Source organism: Pyxicephalus adspersus, chromosome 2 (assembly GCF_032062135.1).
Source record: "Pyxicephalus adspersus chromosome 2, UCB_Pads_2.0, whole genome shotgun sequence".
NCBI classification, from domain to species: domain Eukaryota; kingdom Metazoa; phylum Chordata; class Amphibia; order Anura; family Pyxicephalidae; genus Pyxicephalus; species Pyxicephalus adspersus.
The window spans coordinates 84,484,227-84,502,189 of NC_092859.1; the positions used below are offsets into that span (position 1 = coordinate 84,484,227).

General features: G+C 36.7%; 1 protein-coding gene across 1 annotated transcript in view; it reads right to left on the reverse strand.

Annotated features, from left to right (window-relative positions):
• The window catches only part of NTN4 (netrin 4), a 73,378-nt gene that overhangs the window by 47,063 nt on the left and 8,352 nt on the right, over nt 1-17,963 (reverse strand). The window contains exon 2 of the mRNA XM_072401279.1: nt 8,072-8,595. Coding sequence (XP_072257380.1) covers nt 8,072-8,595 — 524 coding nt within the window. The remainder of the gene's footprint in view (nt 1-8,071; nt 8,596-17,963) is intronic.

Below are 17,963 nucleotides of genomic sequence, written 5' to 3' on the forward strand. Positions count from 1 at the left end.
GAGTAATCCCACGCCTTCTCTCCCTTTTACCAGTAAAAAGATTTATAGCTCCTGGCTTGTCTATCTTTTAGAAATGTACCTGCTCTCCCAGCTTAAAGTAAGTAAACAGGACTATCTTAGTAATAAGAATGAGAAGGGCTTGCGGTAACATGTTACCAGTGCAAGCTGATAACATGGCTCATTCAATTCCACTAAAATATAAATTAAAACAAATTTGTTGTTCACTTACCCAGTGGATTCATTCTTTATTCATATGGTGAAGTTTAATAACTGAATATAAACTGAAAACTCTCCCAAGCTCAGGGGTGTCTGAACAGGTCAATGGTGACCCACAGACATAATGTATTTCCAATCAGCCCATTACTGACAAGATCATGCAATTATTCAGGGATGTATGTCTAAGATTTCTAATTTCCAATTTACTATAGCATAGCCAGAGTGTTTTGTGCATCAATATATTACACCTGGGATTAGGGACTTTCCCACAGCATTTAATATTATGCATATATTCCCTGATCACTATCTTTTAACAGTATATGTCACCCAGGAGCCCTGATTGCTATTCTATTCACAAATGTAGATGAATCATGATGAGTTTCCTGCCGTTCCCACGGCATTCCATGTTCTCAGAGACAGTGTTACAAACATCACAAACACCATGAACAGCACAGCTTCGTGCAATCACACAGAACCACTTCAAAGATGAAATCATGGTTTGACTATAACACGTAAAGTACATGCTCATTTTTTAAAAAATGTGCTGTGAGTTAGGGGTCTTTTGGGCACACTAGATTCGTACAAATGATGCTTCAATTCCATTATAGCTTTCATAAAAAGATCATAAGTTTTCCTGGCCATATGGATGTTCTTGCCTTTCTTCTGTTTGTAAGACATGAACTTCTGTACTTAGACCTACAGAGAAGACTTTTTAAAAGTATAGAGAGTTTAACATTTTTGTCTAGTTTTTTTATCTGTACATCATCCCATTGGTAACATTTCCCTTCCACTTACTGCATATCTGATGCCTAAACAATAAATAGGAAATATTGAAAGGTACAAACAACAACAAATTCATTGACAGAGGATCTAACACTTATTTACTCTATAATATAAATTATATTTTTATTCATGTATAGATTCCTTTTGCAGAGATTACCTACTAATTACATTAGCACACTGAGGATTAATTTCCCAGTTACGAAGAAAGATGGCACTAAAACTCTGACAGAGGTTATAACCTATTTCTGCACAATAAAAAGTTGTTCAATAATTAGGGCTTTGAAGTGAAATTCCAGGCCAGGGGGATGACATGACAAGACTTTGCTGATTTGTGAAGACTTAACGAATAAAACCTTATTGTAAGTCTTAAGTCTTGTAAGTCGTAAGTCTTGTATTGTAAGTTGTGCAGGCTCCTATCCTCTACTGACATATTCTAAAGTCGGATAGAGCCTGGCTAAAGCATTAGCAATACCAACTATCACGTTTCTTCCCTTCCTTATTGCTCCTAGCCTGACACTTTCATTTATTAGATTTTAGTTATTTCACTTCATGGAGGCTTAGCTTAGCAGTACCTAGGGAGACCTGCATGCAAATGCTGTCTGCCTAGGAATGCCAACACCTCCAGACTAACTTCCACCCATGAAGGCAAAGGTAAATGCACCATAGCTGTCATTTTTTGCATTACAGCTCAGTCCTGTAATGCAACTATATTCAAAAGGTGTTTTAGTGCCATTCAAAATGATTAAAACCACACCTCACCAATGTGGGTAAAGCAGTGCAATAGTTATATCCATAGCAGTGTTATTCCCAGGCCCTCTGTGCATTGCATACTGGTTTGTGTGCAATACAAGGTGGGATTATAAACAGAGCAAAAGCATATTTAAATGTGGGGATGTCCAGTGCAGAATGCAGCAAATACATGGCAAGGTTTATGTCAATTTTGCTTAGTTTGCACTTTTAAGTGTACATATGCCAATGCCAGGAGAGGAGGAAGCATAACCTGAAATTGGAATGTGGCTGGCACTTTTTGCAACCCCAGCTGCAAAAACATTGCTAAGATATGTATTAGGAATATAAAGGTTTTAGTTAAAAATATAATTAACATTTTATGGAGATTAAACATCAGATTTAAAAACAAACACAAAACACACAAACATATATGAAAATGCCACATCTTCCATCCAAGTCTTTAAATACATTAGGCTGCTTTGCTGCAAACATGTGGATCAAGTAGTAGAGGACACTTCATTTATGAAACAACCATTGCAAAGCTCCTCTACACAAAAAAACTAGATATGATCCACCATTTTAATATTTTGCAGAAGTATATTTGATGTAAAACCCCTTTTCTCAAAAATGTAAAAGCTGTTACCTACTCCACGTAACCTGGTATCTACTATGTGTAACAGATAACCTTAAGATTCTATTAGCTGAAATATTGTTTTGTTTTTCATACAGGTATTTCATGACAAAAGAATCTTTTACTGGTTAATTAACAATATAACATGTAAATACCCCTCACCATCACGTAACTTATTTTGTCATATACACATATCGGGACAAAACTCAGGCAAAACAAGATGTTTCCAGGATATGGTTTGCAGATAATGCTTGAATTTCTGATAAAAAAAAGCCTGCACTGTTTTTTTATAGCTTATCAGGCCATATCTTCTAGCAATAAGGAAGAGGGCATGTTACCCAATCAGCTGTGTGCCTTGGCCATTTGACCTTAAAAAAGAAACTGTTTATTTTATTCACCGTGTAATGGTAAATAATATGAAATATTCATAAGCAGTTTACCAGACAAAATTAAATCTGAACATGCCACAAAAAAAATACATTTGCCTTTAAGGCAATCTAAGCACTTGTTTGGAAGTGAAAGAATTAGAAATTCATAACTCCCGTGTTATACCAAGAACAAATGATATCAATGGAATGTTAAACTGTAACATTCATGCAAACGTTAATTTATTCTGTTTGATAACGTATCAGTGGAATATTGAAATACCCAATGTTCTCTGGTGTTGTACATTGTGTAGTCTGAAGGAAAATGCAAATTCCTGGACATGTGGACGCCTCATCAGCCTTACAAAGTGCTGCCACCATTTGTAAAGCCTTGGCAGTTCCTATTTGTAAACAAAAGCAGATTAGCATTTGTTGAAGGGAAAGGAATTCATTTACTTACACTGAAGGCAGCCTTATTTTTCACTACTAAGAAAAACATGCTTCAATAAAGTCATTTTGTTTTTAAGATAAAATGGTACAATGTGTATAATGTTAACACTCACGGATACGGTAAGTTTTACCATCAGTGATATTTTTAGAAACCATACAACAAACATAAAAGAGCCTTCTACACCAAAAGCAGCCATCTAAATCCAGCACTTGCTGTAAATCAAAGCTTTAGCAGTCCTCACCTAGCACACATCTTCATAATTCACTGTCAAGTGCAATCTAAATATAGGGGCATTGCTAAGGTTCAGGACATATCTAAGATCTCCTTTCTTGCCACATGCCCAGCTGCTGGGCCTTTGAAGAATTATCCCCTAGTCTCTTCAATACCTTCCTTATATTCATTCATTCTTCTAAAATGCACCGTACTGCTACTGTAAAAGGTGAGACCAATAATTTCTTGGCACAAGAAGTAATGTATTACTCTGAAGCATTGTGTTGAGTGGCATTGGATAATGGAAAATCAACCTACCCAATTATATGCTAATTAATCCAGTGTCACTGGGCTCTGTTTGTACAGCAGGGAGTCTGACATTTCCTGAAACATTCTCTGGTGGGGAATCAATTACTGCCATTAAAACACATGAACCTGGTAGATTCTGTTGAGGGAATATTTGAAGGAATGTCTGATACCCTGCTTTATAAATAGGGCCCATTGTGTCCCATTCAGTATTTAGGGGGTAGTTAAAAACAGAGCGGAAAGAATTAAGGAATTGGGGTGCACTGTAAAGGAAATATGCTTTAACCACCTGGGTGGTTAGCCCGAGCCTGGTTTGGGGTAAGAAAACTTGCTACAATCGTTTACCCCGAACCAGGCACGGGGTAGCTAAAAATAGAAACACGCGTTACAGTGCAATCCGATTGTCATACAACATTGTATGACAATCGGATTACAACTGAAAAAAAAATACTTACCATGTCCCCGCAGCTCCTCCAGAGACGTCTTCTGTCTTCTCCCGGCGAGTGCAGCGATGATCTCTGGGGTTTCCCAGTGACGTCGCTGCAAGTGTCGGTGCGGGCGGGAGGCGGGGCGGGAAATTAAAATCACTTTGTTTTGAACTCAATACAAAAAAGCTGTATTGAGTCCAATACAAAGAAATCTTTATATTATATATAAATAATTGTATTATATATGTATTATATAAGCTACTGTACAGTTACATTACATTATACACTATTTTTTTTTTTTTTAATGTTTTATAAAAAAAAAGTTTAAAGTTTATTATTACATTTATTAAATTTTGGACATATTTCGGTGAGTCATGCCTAAGAATTATAGCCTACAATCTAAAATAAATTTCCATGCAAAAAATGTAACGCTTTTTGCATGGAAGTACGGAAAGAATTAGAACACCCGGCGTTTGTGTACGCGTCCCTCGACGATTCCTGATGATGTCCGTGCATACGTCCGTCGACGGGGGTCGTAGCAGGAAAATTAAATATTTTTTATTGAATTCAATACAAAGTCCTGTATCCAATCCAATACAAAATAATACAAAATATATTTGTGTGGTTTCGTCTATAGGTATGGGACCTTGGACTTGGACTTTACCACACTTAGGGAGGTGTTTTAGAAAAATATATTACTAAACAGTATACCAAATTATTGCATTTTCAGTATTTTTTATTTATTTATGCATTCTTGTTTAACCACCTGAGCGATAACCCCGACCTTGGTTCGGGGTTAAAATAATTACAATTATCGATAACCCCGAACTTTTCTCACTGTATTTTCAAAAAGTTCGGGTTTATCGATCACTTACCTGGTCCCGCTGCGATCCAGCGTTGTCCTCCAGCGTCGATCTCCAGCGTCGTCCTCCAGAGTCGGGTGCCCTCTCCGGGAAGAAGAAGCTGGCCGTCAGAGAAGAAGAAGCCGGCCGGCTTCTTCTCCCTCCGTAGCGTGTACGTCGGCGCGTAGGATGACGTCGGCGCGTGTGCGGGAAATTCAAATTGAAAGTCATTCAAACACATTTTGTATTGGATTGAATACAAACTCCTGTATCCAATCCAATACAAAATAATTCAAAATAAATACAAAGTATGTAATTGGTAAATTCAAACTCTCATTTTGTATTGGATTGGATACAGGAGTTTGTATTCAATCCAATACAAAATGAGAGTTTGAATTTTGTTCTCATTTTGTATTGGATTGAATACAAAGTCCTGTATCCAATCCAATACAAAATAATAGAAAATATATTTATGTGGTTTTGTCTATAGGTATGTGACGGACACTAGGGAGGTGTTTTAGAAAAATATATTATTATACAGTATACCGAATTATCGCATTTTCAGTATTTTTCATTTATTTATGTATTCTTGTTTAAGCTGATTTTTGTGTCTTTTATTTAATTTTATTAAAAGTAATTTTTTTTTTTACATGATTGTGTGTTTCAAACATTTTTTATATTCATGATATCTACTAGAACCCTGTTCGGACATATTTCTGTAAGTTACAGGTCTACAATTTAAAAAACAAAATTTCACGAAAAACAGTGTAACGCTTTTGGAACAGAAATCTAGACATCAGTGTGAAGCCCAGGTGGTTAAGCTGATTTTTGAGTTTTTATTTAATTTTATTATTAAAGTTATTTTTTTTACATGGTTGTGTGTTTCAAACTTTATTATATTCAGGATATCTACTAGACCCTCGTTCGGACATATTTCTGTAAGTTACAGGTCTGCAATTTAAAAAAAATAATTTCATGAAAAACAGTGTACCGCTTTTGGTACAGAAATCCAGACATCAGTGTAACGCCCAGGTGGTTAATTCAACACCAGCATTATACCACACACATCTAAGCTTTTTATTACACAACTGTCTTTCAAGGTAATATTTTGGGATTACATGGCATTCAGGGGTTAATTTCAGAATGTGTTGTATTTTTTATATTTAAATTATTGTAAACAAAAAGGACAATTTTTTGCCCACTTATAAATCAATTATTTGTTCGAGCAGGCCAATTACTATGTTATTTTTCCCAATTGTTATACGTAATGAAAATCATGAATTATGTAATCTGCAGTTAATGCAGACGGCATTTATCCAGAGACTGCCCTGGTAACTAACAGACAGCTCTCATTGTAATAATTTTGGCAGCTGTCCCGATGAAATTTGGCTTGATAACCTCGTTGACAACTTCTGTAATATAATATGACTAATACCTGAAAAATGATGCTGACTTTGCAGAACTCCTTACCTTTTATAAACCTCCTATACAACCTCTTATAGTGCACAGAGCTTCAATCAGAATTTTTTTCCAAGAAAAATTTAAGTACAGAAAATATGTTTTTTAATTTTTTTAGGCATTGTTTCCATCCAAGAAACTTCAGAAGCAAAACCTATGAATATACCCGGTTAGCTCTTAAAGGACAACTTAACATTAGGCACTTGTAAAACAATCACTGGTTTCTATTTCAAAAGCTGGCAATCTTTTTCATTAGATTAAAACTTTTTTTTTATTTTCATAAATCTCTGGACTTTCCTTCACATGGTTTGGTCTGCTAAGCACCCTAGTGCTTAGAGGCCTCCAGAGTTTGTATCACCTCCAGTTAGAAAAGGCAACCCTCTCATTGAATTCCTCTGAAGCATGACTGAAATTGTAATTAAAAGACCTGACATCCCTGGATAAATTGCCCCCAGCCATAATCATTTGCTATTAGGACCCTAATACCTACATCTGTTTTCAATACAGTTGGGCCCACATATTTTAACACATATGTACATTAAACACTGTATTTTAAAGGGCATATCCTAAAAATTTTAGTCTAAATATTTACAATCCTGGCATGTCATATTATATATGAACAATATCATTTATAAAGGTAATTCATATTGTTGTGTATTAATTACAAATCAGTGTAAGTGTTTTTCTCATTAACCCCGTGTGATTAATTTATAATTGGGATGTATTGTATACTCCATCAACAGAATAGCTGAAACCAAAAGCTAAAAGTAAAACTAATTTTCTGCTAATTTGAATATATATTCTTCATGATAGAGGTCTTCTCATGATTCTTCTGGATGGGCTTGCAGCATCCTGTCATATTATTATATGGTAATCTACCTATATTTATAGGTGTGTCTTCATAAGCCATAGAAAGAAAGAGCAGCACTGTAAGCATGGAAAACTGGATTCTAGGATTCCCAGAAATTTAGTAGGCCAGCCGGCTAATTATGTGCACAGGCTGCATGCCAAGCGGAAAATAAAAGGAACTTGGTAACTATGATGTGCTGTGCTCCCACTTAAAAGTAGCCTTTTAAGTAAAATATATTTGTCAACCAGCTTTAGCTACCTATTCACAGGAAGATTCTTATTTTAAACGTTGGTATGGTAATGTTGTCTACCTTGTTGAAAACCTTACCATTATGTGGACTTTCCAATATCACAAATCAAACCGGAACATACAAGGCCTAGACATGGAACAGAGGGTGTATAAGAAGTTGGGCACAGTTACACATGGTCTAGTTTAAGGCAGTTTTCATTAAAAACTAGATATTTTTATATAATGGTCAAATGTGCTACACCTGCTCTCTTTCCATAACCCCATGTTACTGTAAACAAGTAACAGATGCTGAGGTATAATTGATTTAGATGCTACTTGTCTTCTAAATTATATACAGCCGGCCATAAGTATTAGTTATCATTCTGTAACTGAGAATATTCTTTCAATTACAAATAATAGGGAGGAGTGTGAACTATGTATGAACTTATGATAACTATCATGACTTTGTTGGCTCTCAGTGTTCCTATTTCCGTGGCAGCTGAGAAGGTAGCAGTAGAAAATCCTGCTATAAACATCATCTATGTGCTATTTATGTTTTGCAAAGTATATTTACCTCCCCTCCACTGCATGGGAGAACATTAGAATAGCGTGATGTACAAAGAGCTCCTTTGTCATGAATATCATCCTCCATCTGAAAGGTTGTCGTACAGTTTGTAGCAAAGTATTTATATGGATGCCACGTGAGGCCAAAGTCCTGGGATCTCTCCAGAATCATGGCTGCAGGCCTAGGTGACTTGAACACCATGATCAGATGAGTAAAATAAAATGAAGATTCCAGATTCAGTTGTATAATTTCCCTCTGAGTGTCCCTGGCTGACTGCCACCATGTGCGTGGCATTTTGAAAGTTGAGTCTGCCATTGCAGAGGAGGGGTGTGAGAATCGGGGCACTGCAGCATTGCACTTGTCACACTTTGGCCCTGAGCAAGTTCCATGCTGATTCTTATTATACATACAATACAGTTCTGTACCATTAATGCCACAAGTAGTGTCTGTCCATAAGGGCCGGCCAATAGCTAAGTTTCCCATTCGTGGGTTACAAGCTTTATCTCGATGAGATCCAATTGTAGTGCTAAGACCTGTCAAAAAAAGTAAGAGAAAAAAAAAAATCAAATTTCAACAATTCAGCCTTTTTAAAACACAAATATAAAACGCACACTGTATCCTTAAAAAAGTCATTATCTTTCACAGAATATAACACGCACATACACAAGTATTGTAAAAACAAGATAAACACTTTTTTAAACCATCATTTTCTGCTGCATGGAGTTCTGCTCTTCTCTTGCTTATATGAGTTTACTCCAGGAGCTGCAGATTTCTCACACAATCAATAAACAAGGTTGTAGGAATCACTTGCTGATAACTTAAATAGCTACTTAGTGCGAGTGGATGCAAAGTAGAAAAAAATATAAAATATTTATAATCCTAAATCTTAAACATCTGTTGGTGTTCCTGTGACTTCTGGTAGACAGTGGTATGCACCTTAAGCCTGCTATACTGGAAGGTAACTACTAACAATTAGTGAGGAAACAGAGCTATGAAGTCAGTAACCTGACACAATATTAGTTTACATCTTTGACTCCTGTATAGAACTGTGTGCCTTCCATGGTCTAGTATAGGTATATTTTACAGTTATAACATTTATATTTTCAGAAGGCTTATTTAAAATAAACTATTCCAAATGTTACTTTAACAGCAAGCCCTGGACAGAGTGGAATGTATTTAAAACCAGACGCAGATATGCTCTTTACAGTGACACATCTTTCAGTATATACAGGCCAAGTTTTCACAGATTTTCCAAATACAGAATATTATAATTTGGATACCAGATAATAAATGAGGTTATTCTTTCAATACAGATATAAATGATATGGTATGAAAGTCTGTGCTACCCACTTTCAGTCTGGGTTCTCCAGCTCCTCAAAGGGTTGGCATGGAAGTGGTATTCTACAATGCAAGCATGAAACCTGTCTACTTTTCTTAATGTCTCACTTTTTGCTTCTCATGGCATACTTAAGTCAATCAAGTAGCATTTCAAGCAACAGAAGAGAGATTTTTTTTATATTCGTGTGGCTCCATTATAGGGAAGATTGTGCTAACTTTAGCAATTGGGGAGTTACGTCCTCTGGGCATGTTCAATCATACGATCAACAGATCATATTAAGTAATAAAAGAAGAAGGAAGATGGTGACTCCCTATGACAGGGGGAAAAGTGAATATTTGTGGGTTAAAATCCACTTAAGAACATTGTAAATATCCAAGTTCTTGCCCACAAGTGGCCCTCAAAGTGCTTGATAAAAAAAAGAGCTGTGCAAGTGGAAGCAGTAAGTACGTAAAATTACATTTTAGAATAATTTACAAACATGCTACCATATGTCCAAATCAAGGTTTGTTATACAGCAAGATCAAAACATGTCATAACACAATACATATAATAAAACTGGAAAAGAAGAACTATATTTAGCTTTGAATGCATACCTACCTGTTTCTACTGTACAATGTTTCTTAAATCAGTGGCAATAATGTTACTTAGTACTACTAAATGCTAAAAATGTGTGAAATCACCTCCTGCTGTTCCATTGAGTAAAATGTTTTTTGGGTCGCTGAGCTTTTCTTATACTCTCCTTTTATACTGAAGATATTTGACAAATATGACCAATCCACTGATGTATGTGTTAAACTATAATTTCAACCTGTGCAGGCCCCTTACATTAACTAGTGAATTTTCAAAGCTTACAATACTTAAACTTTCTTCAAAGTAATAAATTAAAACCTGCATAAGTCTACTCTTGTGTAACCTAGGGCAATAGTATAATGAGCGTTCAGTGCACATTTCTGAACACTTGTTACAAACATTCCAGCTATGCAGACTGCATATTTATCTACGTCACTTTTATGTCCTTACTGTGTGTTTACTAGCAGGTTTGCCTATTCCATCCATTCCACACACAAAGAATGATAAAATAAATCTGAACTCCATGTATGGGGATGGGTCTGTGGCCAAATTGAAAGGAAATGGAAGGCTAACACTCTTAACCCAAATGACACATCAAATCCACACCCTCATTTTGTGGATTATAACATTTTATTGGATAAAACAAGTAGTGGTTTAGTTTGAATGTGTTTTCTTTATAATAGCTTTTTAAAAGCATATCTATTTAAAAGCATAAACATGATAATTTAGAGGTTGCATAACATGTTTTACAACTACTAAGATCAGGAAAGTAATTTGGACATCAGGACTTCTGTGATTCACCTCCATCAACCAATTCTTGGACCCCCAAAGCGCAGGTTATTACTGAAAGGAATTGGAGCAGTCAAAATCCCTATTTGTACAGTCATTTGGTTGCAGAGCAGTTGTTGAGACATTTCATGCAACATCTCAGGGCAGTATGCCACTTGAACCACTTCCATAAACCTCCAGTCACTTCAGAAAACCTTCACAAAGGCCTCTACCTTATTGAATGCACAACATTAGTTCATTATGAGGTTGATAAATGACTGATTTTAGCTTTAGTGCAAATAAAACTTTTTATTTTTTAAATGATGCATTGTATATAGAGATGTGTATATCCTCCAGATCAGAGACAGTTGGGGGTATGCAAACTGTATTGTATACCCACAGTTAAAAAATGTGAGGTTACCTAACTTCAGCCTAGTAAGAGGTCCCTGGAGCACAATACTTGCTGAACAGAATGACAAATTTTGTATATATTTAGATTTTATATTTAATAAATAACTAAGTTGTGGAGGAATTCTGAGTGTGCTAGCTACAGGTAAAACACTGTAGAGGTTGTGTTTTTTTTCAGTTAACTTATAAATGCCATATAAGTTTATTTTTGACATACTGTATTCTTCTGTTTTGTTTTAATTCCTATAAATTGTCTCTCATACTGATAACCTTATGTTATATATTATAATATGTGTTATATGTTATTATTTTAACCTGCTGTATTAACTGTGAATGCTACATCTTTTTTCAATATAAACATTGATAACTCGCAAAAAAAAAAAAAAAAAGATTTTTTGTTCCCTAAAAGTCTTTGAGGTACCCTATGCTTGATTTTATTTCTAATGTCACTATAACCATGGGTTAAAATACAAGAAATGTAAGCAGAGTATTCACTATGCCATGTTCTATCCAGGATGCTGAATGTTTACATTGTGCATACTGACAAACCATCAGAATGGTAATTTAGCCCTAAGGGCTATCCAAGGTCTAACCAGGATCTGGCAATCAGATTTTTACATGGGAATAATAAAACATCAACACTTATGTACTGAGAATGCAAAGGGTATATTATTGGCACATATTTGAAAGTTAATGTAAAAAAATCATACCCAGTGTGGGAGATTAGCATAAAACACTCACTGCAGAGAGGTATTTGAAACTTCTGTTCCAATTTCAGGACGCCCATTTTTATTCATACAAAACATCAAGAGCAGAAAAGCAAAATAAAGCAAAATTGCAAGTTTTTCCCTCACGAGGGATCCAAGTCTTCACGGCATGAAAGAAAACACAAATTTTAGCCTCCTCTCTCTGTACTCTCTATAGCGGTGGTTCTTAACACGGGTTCGGTGAGTTAGTCTCGCGGGTTTGGCGGAGGTCAAAACACACCAAGCGCTTATGATTCGTGATGATACGCCCCGCTTGTCCATAATTGGCTGCAGGTGATCACGCAACATCGCTTGGCCTATCTGTGCTGCAGGGGATTTGATGCGCACAGTAGTCGAATTGTAACTGTTGTGATAGTACGTCGTGTGATTCCTATCTTAATATTTTAATCCCTTCATACTAAGTATGTCGAGCAGAATACGAAAGTGGTCGGACGAATATGTACAATATGGATTCACATGTATAACGGAACGTGATGGGAGTCAGCGTCCTAATTGCATGATTTGCAATGCCAAGTTGAGCAATTCTAGTCTAGCTCCGGCAAAACTAAAGGAACACTTCCTTAAGATGCATGGAGATGGAAAATACAAGAACACAACGCTCGCTGAATTCAAGGTGAAGAGAGCAAGATTCGATGAAAAGGCTACTCTGCCTGTTCTTGGCTTTGTACCCACCAACAAACCGATCCTCACAGCATCGTACGAAGTTGCTTACCTGATCGCACAGCAGGGCAAACCACACACCATTGGTGAAACACTCATAAAACCAGCTGTGTTGAAGATGGCGAATATCATGCTGAGAAAAGCGGCTGAAGTTCAGTTATCTCAAATTCCTCTTTCAAATGACATCATCAGCAACAGAATAGAGGACATGAGCAAAGACATCTTGGCTCAAGTAGTTGCAGATCTGATTTCAAGTCCGGCAAAATTCAGCCTTCAACTCGACGAGACCACAGACGTTTCCAATCTAAGCCAGCTTGCAGTATTCGTGCGCTATGTGAAAGACAACATGATAAAGGAAGATTTTTTATTTTGTAAGCCTCTTACAACAACAACTAAGGCAACTGATGTGAAGAAACTTGTGGATGATTTCTTCAAAGACAACAATCTTTCGTGGGATATGGTTTCTGCAGTTTGTTCGGACAGAGCTCCAGCCATGCTCGGAAGAAAGTCCGGTTTTGGTGCACTAGTGAAGGCCGATGCACCACACATCATTGTTACGCATTGCATTCTGCACAGGCATGCGTTGGCAACAAAAACCTTGCCTCCAAAACTGGCAGAAGTTTTAAAAATTGTTGTGGAATGCGTGAACTATGGGCGAAATAATGCTCTGAAGCACCGCATCTTCAAGGAGCTGTGTAAAGAAATGGGATCTGAATTCGAGGTACTTCTGTACCATTCTAACGTTCGGTGGTTATCCCGGGGACAGGTGCTGAATCGTGTTTTTGTCATGCGTGTGGAATTGGCTCTGTTTTTGCAAGAGCAGCAACATTGTCATGCAGATTGCTTCAAAAATTCTGAGTTCATTCTTATTTTAGCGTACATGGCTGATATTTTTGCAGCTCTCAATCATCTCAATAAGCAGATGCAGGGTGGTGGAGTCAACATCATCGAAGCGGAAGAAAACCTGAAAGCTTTTCAAAAAAAGCTACCATTATGGAAACGACGAACAGAAAGCGATAACTTCGCGAACTTTCCCCTGCTAGACAACTGTGTAAGTAAGATCGAAGATGTATCTGGAATCGGAGACACTTCTGTACCCGCGGAACTGAAGCAAACTATTGCCACGCACTTAGATGAGCTTGCAAAGTCTCTCGACGGATACTTCCCTACAAGAGAGTCATATCCAGCATGGGTGAGACAGCCGTTCAGCCGTTCACGTTTAGTGTTGAGACAACAGATGTCAATGATGAATACCTCGATGAAATCATTGAAATTCAGCAGAGCCAGGTTCAACAGGAACTCTTCAGAACAACAACGCTCTCAACGTTTTGGTGTCAACAATTGGTAACGTACCCTGTTATTGCTAAGAAAGCTCTGGAAATTTTCATACCGTTTGTTACAACATATCTTTGCGAGCAATCCTTTTCGAGGATGCTGGACATAAAAACGAAGAAAAGGAACAGACTTTGTTGTGAAAATGACATGAGAGTGGCACTTGCCAAGGTAAAGCCGCGCATTCCTGAACTGGTCTCTGAGAGGCAACAGCAGAAGTCACACTGATTTGCAGTAAATTTCATTATTATGTTATTATTTTTCTAAATATAGGAGAACTTTTTTGTTTTCAAAATAAATATTTTTTCCCTCACTGTATACCTATGTTTTGAATTTGTAAAAATCATATTTTATTTTTCCAATAAAGAAGGGTTCGGTGAACACGCATATGAAACTGGTGGGGTTCAGTTTCTCCCACAAGGTTAAGAACCACTGCTCTATAGAGTCACTGGTCTACCAGACCTACATTGTGTGGGACCTTTACTCACAGGCTTCACACATATTTACTGCCTGAGCCAGACCTGGCCTCAGGCTGCAACTCATCTACTGTAAAAAATATGATTCTTTTTAGCATCAGCCAGGTGCTACCCAGCAATCCCAAATCCCTAAATTGGAAGCAGGATGGAGTGCCTGGCCCACCCATTCCTTCCAGGACACTTGGGGCCTGGATCCCAAATAAAATGCCGCAAATCTACAGCACATTTACTTATAGCCTTATCCAGGCCCTTTAATCCCTTTTACACGGAAAGGTTTATTTCCTCCGAATTAGGCGTCATAGGTTTCTGTTTACTACACCAGCTAAAGTTCTTTCTCAAAACCACATCACCCAGGTATCCGCTGCAGGTACTTTACTACCTCAATCAAAGAGTTTCTTGACACTTCTGTGTACAATTCACTCGGCTTTGGTTATCAAGCCTTGTCAGGCTGGATACATTAAGGAGTCCAGTTAAGGCTGCCAGGTTTTAAGTCTGGATCATTGCCTAGCTACAATCACGCTGAAAATTGGTTGTATGCCTTCAGAAAAAAACAGTATCTGCATAAAACCTGGACAACTGTTCATAGGGGAAACATTTTAGGAATTTATAATAATCTTGAACAAAGACAAAGCCACCTCTAGAGAGGTTGATGTTCTGTGCCCAAGAATGCATGATTGGTTGAAACAATTATGCATGTTTATTGAAAGTCATCACCTTTCTTCTCTGGTCTATGTCAGCATTGACTACAATAAGTGATGTCTTATTTTTACAGCATATGCTACAAATGCAGGTTCTTCATATGATATTCAAAAGTTCAGGCAAAATGGCTACAGACTGTAACAATTACACATAACCTATTTATTCAAAAAATGTTTTTTTTTTTTGCTAATCACAGCTATGCACATTTTAATGCATGTTAGCGTGTATACTGGGTTACCATTGTTTTAAAAGGAGCCAGTTCACCAACATGTTGACTGAAAGGGGACAATGGTGTAAAAATGCACATTACAAATATGCTCATAATGCACATACAAAACACATGCGTTATTCAGCCTTTATGTGAACGTAAACTCTAACAATAAAATTATTTTATGTCCTTTTTTTTTTTTTTTTTTGTTTTTTTTATATTTCTATATGTTATACCTGTTCAAAAAGTAGAAAAAAATACCGGTTGATCCTAACAGAACTCTTGTGAACTTGAAGCTGCTTTTACAATTTGTCTATTTTGCATTCTTATCTGTTAGCATTGCTCACAAATGTCTTTGTGTAGTACTACATCACCTCTAATGCAACGGTAATGAGAAGTGAGAGAAGTGTTTTTTAGTTACCCCTTCCTATTCTAAGTCATGTGTAAAATAAAGTACTCCCCATGATTTAGCCTGTGGAACCACCTTTAGCAGCAATAACCTGTAACTCAAGTTACAGTCTAACATCGTTGTGGAAGAATTTTTGCCCAGTCTTCTTTACAACATTGCTCCAGTGGGGGTTTGTAGGCATTCATTTATGCACAGCTCTCCTAAAGTCCAATCACAGAATTTGGATAGAGTTGAGGTCTGAATTTTGACTGGGCCATTGCAACACTTTTCTTTTGTTTTTCAGTCATTCTGTTGTAGATTTACTGGTGTGCTTGAGATCATTGTCCTGTGTCCTCATAATTGACTCTAAAATACTTGGTATACAGAGGAGTTATTGGTCCATTCATTGACAGCAAGGTGCTCAGATCCTGTAGCTGCAAAAACGATCCCAATTCATCACTCCTCCACCACAGTGCTTGGCAGGTGTTTGTAATGGTTGGTTGTGTTCGGTTTGTGCTGTGCATTATCACCAAAAATCTCCACTTTGGTCTTATCTGACATTTGTTTTAGAAGTCTTGTGATTTTTTCAGATGCAACTTTGCAAAGCCATGCTGCCATGTTTCATTTTAGAATAAAGATTGTTTTCTACTGGCAACTCTTCTAAACAAACCATACTTGTTCAGACTTTTTCTTCTTGTACTGTCATGAACTTTACCATTATTATGCTAATTAGGGCCTGTGAAGTCCAAAATGGAGCGTTTGTTTTTTTTTTTTAGAATTTCTCTAAGCATTTCATAGTCTGATCTTAGTGTGAATTCTCTGGAACATCCACTAGCGGCAAGATTAGCAACTGTCTTGAATGTTTTCCACTTGCAGTTATTATTTCTCACTGTAAATTGATGGACTTTAAAATTGTTTGTAAATCCCCTTCCCAGATTAACGGGTAGCATAATTTGCTACTCCAAGATTGCACTGCTGACATTGCTGATGTCTTTCCTCCTTGGAATTATGTTACTACACAATTGAAAATTCCAGAGAAAACTTCCGCTTTTCGTAGGGGATGGTCACAATTGCTGATAAGTTTTTCAAGTGCATTTGTTTACCAGCACAGCATAGATGTAGTAGAAAAAACTGCTAAAGGTCAGAAACCTTTAAACTGAAAGAGCGTGTACTTTCATTTTCTCATAAATGTATGTATAGGGCGGATGGATAAAAATCACACTCTATTCCCATTTTATAAACATTTTAAACAAGTTTTTAGATTCTCTTTACCACCACAATGATATTTTTTTGTTTAGTTTCTTCAAGTTAAATGAATACTCAATATTAATTGACTCACAATAACACAAATAAACTCCATGAATTATCTTTTTACTTCATAATTGTTTATTATGTATTCTATTGTATTTTTGTCATTTACATCTCAAATGAATAATTACTTTTGATGTTGAGATGATTATTAATCCTATTTCCGTTAATACTTCAGCTTGTGTCAACTACTGTACTGCACTGACAGTTGTGATTAACTAATCCCTGACGCATCCTAAATAGGTTATAATCCCAAGCTTTAGAGATAATCTTCTTGTCTTTAAAGTTTTAAAAGATATTTTATAGTCTTTCCAAAAAGAGCCTTCTAATCTGTCTGGTTGGTTTAAAATATATATATGTGACAGGCATGACAATAAAACACTGCAGTAACAGCTATGCAAACTGTGGATATTTTTTCTACTTTTTTATTATTTAGATGACATGTCAAGTTGAATCGGTTCCAGGATGAACAGATGCTAAACAAAATGACATCTTGAATTTTCATTTTGAAATATATAATTTGCATAAAATACCATCATAAAGGCCATGGGATAAAAAACAACCTTAAAGCTCATGTAATGTAGAACAGTAGGAGGTCAACTACAGATAAAATGTACTTATCAATAAATTCTGATTGATCTCAGAAGCATCTCAAACTCAGGTCAAACTGATGCCACTAACACAAGTTCAAAGCCTGTCAGCGCAGACCTATGTAAATACTACCTAGTATGAAGTGCCAAGCAGCCAGTCATCTGGCCTGACCAATCCCAAGTGAAAAAGGGGAGGAAGTCATTAAAGCATAACTTAAGCTGCATACACGTGTGCAATCATAGTCGTTGAAAAGGATCTTTCACGATCCTTTCCAACGACTAGCACTGCACGATGCATGAACGAGTGCTGTACATACAACATCGTTCTGCTCTATGGAGAGGGGAGGGGGAGAGCGACGGAGCGGCTCTCCCCCTTCCCTTGCATAAG